This window comes from Aplysia californica, unplaced genomic scaffold (assembly GCF_000002075.1).
Source record: "Aplysia californica isolate F4 #8 unplaced genomic scaffold, AplCal3.0 scaffold00732, whole genome shotgun sequence".
In the NCBI taxonomy this organism is placed as follows: Eukaryota; Metazoa; Mollusca; class Gastropoda; order Aplysiida; family Aplysiidae; genus Aplysia; species Aplysia californica.
In genome coordinates this window covers 256,226-267,282 of record NW_004798002.1, presented here as the reverse complement: position 1 = coordinate 267,282, position 11,057 = coordinate 256,226, and the positions used below count along the sequence as shown (strand labels likewise).

At 39.8% G+C, this 11,057-nt stretch overlaps 1 protein-coding gene across 1 annotated transcript in view; it reads right to left on the bottom strand.

Moving 5' to 3' along the window:
* LOC101846033 (atrial natriuretic peptide receptor 1) overlaps window positions 1-11,057 on the bottom strand; it is an 81,863-nt gene that overhangs the window by 45,820 nt on the left and 24,986 nt on the right. Inside the window, exons 4-5 of the mRNA XM_035972534.1 lie at window positions 4,248-4,360; window positions 345-441 (exon numbers count right to left, since the gene is read on the bottom strand). Coding sequence (XP_035828427.1) covers window positions 345-441; window positions 4,248-4,360 — 210 coding nt within the window. The remainder of the gene's footprint in view (window positions 1-344; window positions 442-4,247; window positions 4,361-11,057) is intronic.

Sequence of the window (11,057 nt, the reverse complement as noted above, 5' to 3'; positions counted from 1 at the left end):
CCCCCCCCCCCCCCCCCCCCCCCGCCCCGTCCCCGCGAGACAAATAACCAAAAGAAACCGCCCAAAAATTTTGTTTTGTTTTTTAGTAAGAGTTTTACGCCACTTACAACACAAAAAGGTCAATTAAGTGCCGAAGATTAGAGGTGTTACAAGAGAGTAACAGACATAAAAAAGGAGGAGAAATAAAGACGATAGTCGTTTGATAGGAAAGAAGGAGCAAACCACAACAGAGCATCCGCCAACCACCCACAAAAAACACACAAACACAATCCAAACAAACAAAACTTTCAGACAAACTTTAAAACGACCAAAACAGGCACGGGAAGACAATCTTGTGTACTCACTTTCTCCACAAGCAGTAGATGAAAACACCGATGACGGTGGTAACGAGAACTAGAAAGGCACTAACTGAAGAGCCAATGATGATGGACACATTGTCGCCTGAAGAAGCAAAAATACACATGGTATAATATTATGCATAATACGGAACCAAAGTGGACAATTAAATAATTCACACACACGCACACACACACGAACATACACACACACACTCACACACAATTATATACACACACCATACACACAAACATGAACACGCTCTACACACACTAAACACACAAACACATGCACGCATGCACGCACATGCACATACACACACACACACACTACAAATATAAACACACACAAACACACACACACACACACACACACACACACACATTCACACATGCATGCACACTCAGACACAAACATGCACACCTGCACGCTCATACAAACACACACATACAACCTCTACCAACACCACCACCACCAACAGCAACAACAAAACAAGCAGTAATAACAGTATCAATATCTTTAACAAAGAAGGGGAAAGGATGGAGAGTAAGATCTACAGACAGCTGATAAAAAGGGAAAGAAAATAAGCAAGATTTATTAGTGGCGCCTTCCAGAAACCTATACAACAACAGAAACGACAACATAATATTTTTGAATAAGTACAACAACATTAACAATATTAGTTTACTTTAAGTTATAGTAAAAGTTTTACTGCTCTTAAAACACCAATCTGGGGGCCACCCATAGAGTTATCTCCTTTTATACTAGAGTCCGCACGAGGTCACGTGACACGGAAACGTTTGAGTTTGTAGGCGGCCATTTTTCAGTGGGCGAAAACTTTTGTTTACATGTGAGTGGGCGTGTCTCTGCTCTTACGTGTTTTATTTGATTCTAACGTTATGTTTTAATCCAAAGCGATTCTCTTAAAAGTGCAAGTATATGAAACCTCTAGATCTAGATCTAGATCTAGTCCCTTTCTGGATTAACGTCTTATTGGGTCCAATCGAGTATACGTTATATACACAGCCGCTTGGAGCTGTGACTAGAAAGCACAGTTGAGTATGAATTATCACATGTACGCAGATAATAAACAGTTGTATAAATCTGTTCCACCACTAGATCTAGATGTTAAAACCTCCCCTGCCACCATGGGAATGTGCATTGATGATGTCAAGAACTGGATGATTGATAATACGCTCCAGCTTAATGAAAATAATACTGAAACTTATGTAACCCAAAGAAAAGCCAAATCCCCATAGATCTAGACGTCGAGATCTAGATGTAAATATCTAGATCTCTAGATCTAGATCATGTTTGTACGATGTGTAAGCGTATGCGTGTGATGTGTGCGTGTGAGTGTGTGTGTGTGTGTGTGTGTGTGTGTGTGTGTGTGTGTGTGTGTGTGTGAATATTGCTCCAAAAATACATTTATGTAAAGCACATAGAGCTGTGTTCGTGGGCGCTATAGAAATGATCTGCATTATTATTATTATATTGTTATTATTATTATTGTTGTTGTTATTATTATTGTTATTATTATTATTGTTATTATTATTATTATTGTTGTTGTTGTTGTTATTACTATTGTTGTTATTATTATTGTTATTATTATTATTGTTGTTGTTGTTATTATTATTGTTATTATTATTATTATTATTATTATTATTGTTGTTGTTATTATTATTGCAGCCTTAGAGACTTTCTTTACAATAAAACGAGACCAGAAAGTGTACTATCAGAGCCTCCAAAGGAACCCCTCTTTCATTTCATTGGTAAGAGTAAGAATAAGATTGATAAGAATTTAGACAGATTAGATCTAGATCTAGACCCAGATCTCCGTTTTGAAGAAAATATTCGAAGAGATTAAGAGTCTGGTCTGATCAGTGCCTAACTTTCAGTTAATTGATATCAGATGTAACCACTGCAATTTTGCCTCGTCTTTGTGTTTAATTACTTACTTAAACATCACAAAATCCAAGCTAGATCTACTAATCTGAAGTACCAATTTCACTCACTTAACTCACTGACTTAAATAGATCTATATATATATTATATTTATATATATTATATTTATATTATACTAATATATTTATATATACATAAAACATAGTAATATAACAGCATCACCAATCCTAATTATTTCTATGGGAAAATGATGGATGGGAGTAGCCAAAGATAGGCTTGTGTCTAAAATGTATGAAGTAGTGTATAGGATAGATATCTAAGTTTATTGGTGACAAAGGAAACCATAGCCAGATTGCGTTTAGTGCTGAGCTTGCTATATATGCACAGCATAATATCAGTCATCACTACACTGTGTAGACAAACAATTGTCCAGCCTACAAAACAACGTTAAGTTTCCTTTTTTAAAAATCTTTAGTGAGTCCAGAGCTGTCTCAGTTGTTTTACTAATGCCCCAAATTAGATTTACTTAAAACAGGAATAAAAGGAACTTTAGTTTAAATGCTGTAGATTGTCTACTTTAGTTCTTTTTAAAAAAGTTTAATACTGACATAAAGAAACACTAGATCTACTTGTTTGGTACATGTATAATAAAAAAAAAAGTGAACATAAGAATGAAAAATACAGTTTCCTGTTCAAATGTCACTAGGGAAAGTTTTATGCTTTAAGGAGAGCTTCAGTGCCTTCCTACACCTAATGGAAGAAAAACTTGAATTTTTTTCTATGACTCATCTTGGTTTAATTTAAAGCCAAACTGTTTTTTTTTTGGTTGTTTTTTTTTTTTTTGGGGGGGGGGGAGTATTGAGATTCGGGAGGAGAGAAAGGGTGGGGTGATTGGGAGGTTCCCATGATACCACATCTTTTCATACTTCTTTTTATAAGTTCGATAGGCCCTATAGATCTACGCTTTGATTCAGTCAATAAGAAATAAACCACTTCGTAGATATAGTGCTGATGAAGAAATAACGTTTTTTTGGGGGGTTCCATTTTTAAGCCTATATCTCTATCTCTATCTATTTAATAATACATTTGTTTGTAGATCTAGTAGTAAAAAGAACGCTGTATTATTGCTATTTAGTAACCTAGATAGTACGCCACGGCGCCCACGTAAAAAAAAAAAAGTTCACAAGGACCAAGCCGATCGCCTATTCGCGTATGAGGGAGAGAAAACATGCCTGGCCCATTGCTATAGCTTGAACACCTTCACACAACTCGCCCACCGAAACATGGCGGACGCCGCTGTCAAATGTGGCCATCGCGCAGCAAAGCGAGAGACGGGCGTACGGTATCTAGTGACTATAGTGTACATCTATGGGGCCACCCAAGACCAACAGCGCAACAATACCACCACCACCACCAATAACAACAAAAACAACAACAGCAACAACATTAACAGGCACTCTATCAACAAAAGCAATAAAACACTCAAATGAGTAACAAGAAAGCTCCTATCTGAACAATAACAACACTAACAACAAGGACAACAACAACAACAATAACCACAACAACAACAGCAATAACAACAACAAGAAAAACAGCAACAACAACAATAACAACAGCTACGTCATCGACACAAGCAATAAAACACACTCAAACCTGTAAAAAGAAAGCTCACCATCCAAACAACAACAACAGCAACAGTATAAACTCTTAAATAAGTAACAAGAAAACTCACCATCTGAACAACAACAACAACAACAACAACAACAACAACAACAACAACAACATCATCAACAACAACAACAACAACAACAACAACAACAACAACGACGACGACGACGACAACGACGACAACAACAACAACAACAACAACAACAAAAACAACAACGACAACAACAACAACAACGACAACAACAACAACAACAACAACAACAACAACAAAAGCAACAGCAACAACAACAACAACGCCATCAGTATAAACTCTCAAAACGAGTCAGAAGACATCTTACCATCTGACTGGCACCGCTCGTTGTACCAGCCACAGGCGTCCTGGCCGGCAGGGGGCGTGGTGGATCCTCCAGGCCACACAGGAACGTTGCCCAGGAAGGTCAAGCCAGAACCTCTGAGGTGGTTGTTTGAGGCAAAAGAAGAACATCAACGCAATAATAGTGCTGAGAATCAGTACGACAGACAGACAGACAGACAGACTGACAGACAGACAGGAACAACTAAGTGAGAGTGTGATTGTTTTGTTAGAGAAAAAAGAAGAACATCAACGCAATAATAGGGCTGAGAAACAGTAAGGCGGACAGACAGATATGAACAACTAAGTGAGAGTAAGGTTGTTTGTTTGAGAAAAGAGAAGAAAACCAACGCAAAAATGATGCCTAGAAACAGTAAGACAGACAGATAGGAACAATTAAGTGAGAGTTTAGTCTTAGTTTTAGTAAGAGTTTAACGGCACGTGCAACATAATAAGGTCATATAAGTGCCGAAGATTAGATGTATTACAAGAGTGTAACAAATATAAAAAAGAAGGAGGAGAGATCAGGACGATAGGTGTTTGATAGGAAAGGAGCAAACCACATCAGGGCACCCACCAACCACATACTAAGCGAGAGTTAAAAAAATATGACTGACCAGAAATTCTGAGTTTATTTGAAAAAGAGAAGAGCATCGATATAATAACTACTGTTATTTAGTGCTCGGGATAAGTATAAGACAGACAAAACAGGAACAACAAAGTGAGAGTTAAAAAAATAAAACTGACCAGAACCTCTGCGTCGAAAAAAAAGAGAAGCACTTTGATAAATAACTGTTATTTAGTGCTGGAGAAAAGCATAAGACAGAGAGATAGGAACAACAAAAATATGATTGACCAAAAAGTCTGAGTTTGTTTGGAAAAGAGAAGAACATCTATATAATAACTGTTATTTAGTGCTGGGGATAAGTATAAGACAGACAGACAGACAGACAGGAACAACAAAGTGAAAGCAAAAAAAGGAAGTCAGGCAGACAAAAACAACTGAGGGAAAGTAGAGAAGGTGCACCTACCACGGATGTTCTCTAATCTTTCTTAGTTGTTTGTTTTGTTTGAGTAAGGAGAAGCACCTACACACAGTAGTGATCGTTTAGTTTTGGGAAAATGTAAGATAGACAGACAGACAGAAACAAAAAAGGGAAAGTAAAAAAGTTTGTTTGTTTGTTCGAGTGAAGGTAAGCACATTGTTCGAGAAAAGAGAAGCAAATGTACACAATAATGATCATTTTGTGCTGGGAGAAAGCCAGACAAAAACAACAGAGGGAAAGTGAAAAGGGAGATCCACCAGTGGTCACCTCCAATATTTGTTTGTTTGAGTAAAGAAAAGCACATGGGAATAATAATAGTCATATAGTGTTAGGAAAAAGTAGGACAAACAGACAGAGACAACAGAGGGAAAATGAAGAAGCAGGACTTACACGTAGCGCCTCCTCCCCCCCCCCTTCCCCCCAAAACAAACAAACAAACAAACAACAACAACAAACAAACAAACAAAAAAACAACAACAAAAAACCACCCTCAGAGAACCTCAGATTTATTGGGTATTTTTGGGAAAAGAATTCGTCACGCTACCCATCCATACTATATCAATCATTCAGACAGCTGGCAACACAGTTGTAGTTTTATGTGTCATCTCTGAGAAATCAGGCTCTCCCTTTAAAAAAAATTGAAATCTAAGAGACTGCTACGTTAATGCCTGATGAATTTTTGTATAAAACATTTTTGGGGCGGAGCACCTTTTATGTCTATTATTAAAACACATTTATGTGTGGATTGTATTTTTTTACAGTTTACCAAAGACACAAAAATATAAATTTGTAGGTTTCAAGGGCACTACAGCTTTGGGATTCACCCAAATTCACCCATTTGCTCGCCAATTCTTTGACACCAGGCAACCCCCACATCTTTCAATCTCAAATTTCTCGGTCTCTCTTCAAGATAGATGGGTAATTTTTCCTAAAAAAGCAAGTCATGTAAATAAGCTTTGAGGTGAAACCAATAAATCCATATAACCCCCAAATTGACGATCGCCTGATCTCGCTGTGTCTTGGTTTGTTTTGATTTTTTTTTTTTTGGGGGGGGGGTTTATTTTCGAAATATAAACACAGCAGTCAGAAACTTAGTCTGGTGGGTCTTTACTCTCTTTGTTTGTCTAGTCCTGTTTGTTTTGTTTGAGTAATGAAAATTACATCGACACAATTACGGTGATTTAGTGCTAGGAAAAAGTAGAACAGACAGACAGAAATAACAGAGGAAAAGTAAAGAGGTAGGACCTACCAGTAGTAGGCTACCCTCTATTATCCCCCCCCCCCCCAGCCCCAAAGCAAGCCAAACAGAAATAACAAAATACGAGAAAGGAAGTATAACCTACCAGTATCACGCTTTAAGCATCGGTCCCCATTCCCTCTATTAAACTATTTTCGTAATGCTCTATAGACACACATGGTCAACATTTCTGCACAAATAGCTTAGGTGGTATAAAGCTTGAACTGAGCATATCAGTGCGTATTCAAGTGCAAGGGAAATACTTTTTTTTTGGTAAGTGTTTCACCTTGCTCACAACTGCATACGATCAGTAAGCGCGCCGGCCACATTTAACTTTTTTAGTCGGTAGCAAGTTTTGAATTTTGATCGGGTAACGGCCGAAGCCTATCATATCGATTTTATACCACCAAAGCATCTTCAGCGTTCGCAACTTGCACACGGGCCCCCCGCCTTTTTCGCCCTTGTCCGAGAAGGCTAAGTGTAGATCTTTCCTACCAGAAGATCAAGGGTGTGACTGAAAAACAGCAGTAAGAAGGATCCAAGGAGTAGTAGCAGAAAGGCTGCAGAAGGAATCAGGAACCCAGAGGAGGGTCCAAAGGAGGTGAGGAGGTGGGGGCAGAAAGAAGAGACGAAATCAGACGACAGAACATTGCTAGAGAGCAGGAAAGTAGGTGAAATGAGACAATTTTAGAGAAGAAAATTTTTCGATCGCTACCCGGAATCGAACCCCAGTCCTTTGCATGAGAGGCCAACACCTTAATCTCTAAGCCACGAGAGCCCCCGGGGAAAGACTACATGTAGAATGTCGTTACGCTCATAAGATAACTGCTCAAGTCACTTTTTGGCCGGTTTGGAGTTTTCGGTACTGAAAAAAAGAGCAGAGCCATCTTTGCAATATTGTAGCTCACTTGAGGAAAAGAATAATCCAAATATAAAACCAATTGAGTCGATCAAAGTTCAAGCCTTTCGCAGAGTCAGTTGGTAGCTTTTAAGGACAAGCGAGCTAACTCTGATTCTGGGGATTTCCAGAAATATTGACTAAACCAAATGTGGGCTTTGCCTAACCTATAATGGTTTTATTTGAGTGGACACTTGTTTGGTTAAAGAAAAACTCTCCTTGTCTTTTAAAGGGACTGAATACGGATCCAAAAACTTTAACTTCAATTTTCTCTAAACAGCCTTTATCGCTATAGCACCCTTGCGCTTAAAAGCGACAAATTGTTCGAAAAGAAAAGTTTTTTTCTCAATATTTTCTCAGAATGATAAGAAAGTGCTCAGGCATTTATCTTATGAGCGTGACGATGTGCCTTCTGAAAGAGATAAGGTCGGTCTTCCAGGGTACCGAGTCAGACGGGTGGGAAACCTCCAAAACTCCCCTAATACTCATAACCAAAGTTCAAGGACACCTTGTCGGGAATCTGAAAGAGGGTAGTCAGCCTTGCAGTTAAACATGATACCAACCAAACGAAACTAGTTCCTTCGGTTATGCAACAACAATGCCTTGACCTATCGGTGGGTACGCTACCCGAGAAAGGTACACTATTTAGCTACCAGTAATCTGAACGAGTCGACCGAGTTGATGTGTGTACGCAGTAGGGATTCTGTTTCCACATTATCACAGAAATAGGTTCAGGGACAAGGGCTGCAATTAACTAATGGGTAACCCTACGAGCAGGGATATCGGCAGGGAGCACATAATGGGGAAAACGTTGACCGTTCGTCTCTGTGTCATGTGTAGCAACGAAATCTGCATGGGAGTGGGGGGGGGGGGGGGGGGGGGGGGGCTCTCGTGGTCGAGAGGTGAGAGGTTACGGCGTTTGCCTCAAATTCAATAGGTCCCAGGTTCGAATCCAGACAGCAGAGGAAAGTTTTTTTTCTCAAATTTTTTTGCTTTCACCCTGTACCTGCTCTCTAACAATGTTATACCGTGAGCTTTCGTCCTCGCTTTCTGCCCCCACCCACTCTCCTCCTTTTCCCCCACTCTGGGCTCCAGACTCTTTCTGCAGCCGTTCTACTGTTACTCCTTGACCCCTTCTTATTACAGTTTTTCATCCTCACCTCTGATCTTGCTGTAGGTAAGATTTAACACCCAGCTTTCACGGATAAGGGAAAAGGATCTCGCACGTTAAAGATCCCTTTTTGGTCCAAAATCGATAAGAGTAGATTTTGGCCGCCACACTGGAAAAAACTCAAAATTTCCTACAAACTGAAAATGTTTAACGTGTCACCCGGGCTTATAATTATATTAATATGTCCTTATGCAGTTGCGAGGGTCGAAAAGCACTTTAAAAAATTCAATTAAAAAATCATCACACACATAACTTTGATAAATACAGACTGCATCACTTCTGTAACCACTCCCCTCCCTTTGACTAACAAAAACCCACAACAAACAAATCAAACAAAACAAAACAGAACACACCGAACCAAACCAAGCCAAACCAAGCCAAAACAAATGAAATCCCCCTCATCCCACTCATCAACCCCTCAACAATCAGAAACAACTATGTGAATACGGCTGTTCCCCCGTGAACCCCACTTCAAGTCCCTCACTCACTCACTCACTCCTTCACCGGAAGTGACCGTTCCCCAAAATTCCCTCGCTGACCTCCCCTTGCCCCCTAGCAACGCACGGACACATTTTTGTCACGAAACCCAACATCCGGCGTGAGATCTGCTGGGAAAGGACACACGAAGTCCCCCCTCTTTCAAAGCGTGGCAAGTAAACAAAGATCACTCGTGATTGGCAATTTTGTTAGAGCCGATGGAGATGGTTATCGTGGTCGTGGAGATTTCAGTAAAAAGATTATTTGCTTTCGCCCGTACGGTATAAAGGTTTTAACTGCCCCATAAACATCGTAAGATCATTAATTGGTTTAAAATGAGGGAACTTAAAGAAATAGAAATCGTGCCCATCTCCAATAAAACCTGGAATTACTTGAAAACTCCCCCATACAAACCAAGAGCAATAGCATTCAGTTTTATTGTAAGTTAGTTTTTAGTTTTAGTAAGGTTTTATGGCGCTCGCAACTTCACAAGGTTCTATGAGCGCTAAGGGGTGGATGTCAACAGAGAAGTCCAAACGTGGAATCAGGCTTACTCTGCTCCCCTCTCTAACAGCACAAAGCCTGATTCGACTATCAAGGCACTCCGGAATAAGAAGTTCACAAGAGAGAGACAAACCTACTAAAGAAGTAGAGGCAAAAATGACGATAGTAAGCATGAGGGGGAAAAAGCAGCAGTTCCCCTTATGTAGTTCCGGCACAGTATGAGCATGACATTGATAAATCAGCCAATTTATAATTCTTCTAAGCATAAGAACATGTCTATATCCCCCTCCCTCTTTTGAGAATGGCCTAAAGACAGATTCAGTCATTTTCTTGTGAGATCTAGGACAACGTTAGTTTTAGCTTTTGTACTGGTTTTACGGCACTTGCAGCTCAAATAAGTCATACACGTGCCGAAGCTTAGAGGTGCTACTACTACTTACTAGAGAGTAGTCAATAAGAATTTAAAGAAGGGCGGGAGAAAAGGACGATAGGTGTTTGATTGGAAAGAAGGACCAAACCACACAAGAGCACCCACCAACAACCAAGATGATAATTTATCAGCACTGTATTCAAGCGTAATACCAACTGAGAAATTTTACACTCAAATGTTTGCTGATCTGTTATGGGATCTAAAGTTAAAACTTTATACAGACTTACTTTGATAGAAGAATACCGTTCACATTAAGCGAACAGTGGTGAAACTTAGACGCCCTGTCTGCATAACGTTTACGCAGATGCACGAGCACACTCTCAAATGAAGCGAGTAATGGTGAGGCTTTCACATACCGCTCAAACCTCATAAAGACTTACACCGATGCAAGAACACCTTTTCAGAATATGAAGAGAATTTAAATTTCTGATCGTAAACTCCGTGGAAATGACTGTCCGTGTGTTTGTTTCTTTGTTTGTTTGTTTAAGTATAGAGAAGCACATCGACACAATAATGGTCATTTAGTGCTAGGAAAAAGTAAGACAGAATAGAAAGACAGAAACAACAATGGGAAAGTAGAAGGAGTCGGACCTACCAGTGGGGCCCTCCAACCACCCTCATTTTCGACTGTGCGTGCTTCAAGTCACAAAGCTCACAGAAAGCAGTGAGGTTGGGGGAGGAGAGAAAGGGTGGCTAGAAGTAGAAGGATATATGGTCGCTTTTTAGCACAAGGGGGCTATCCCGAAAAATGCTGTTTTGAGAAAATCGAAAGTTAAGTTTTTGCCTCTAGTTCAGTTCAGTTTCTTTAAAAGATTAGGAGAGTTTCCTTTAAAACCAAACAAATATACACACCAAAGAAACCGAACTTCTCCTAAAGGTCGGGCAATGCCCACTTTTGGTGTAGGTCAAGAATTCTGGTAACCCCCAAAATCTGGGTTAGCCCGCTTGTCCTTAAAAGCGACCATATAATATTATACGAGAAGGGTGCGAATGGGAAGGGTGGAGACCAGTGAGGGCAAGGTTGGGTGGGGGG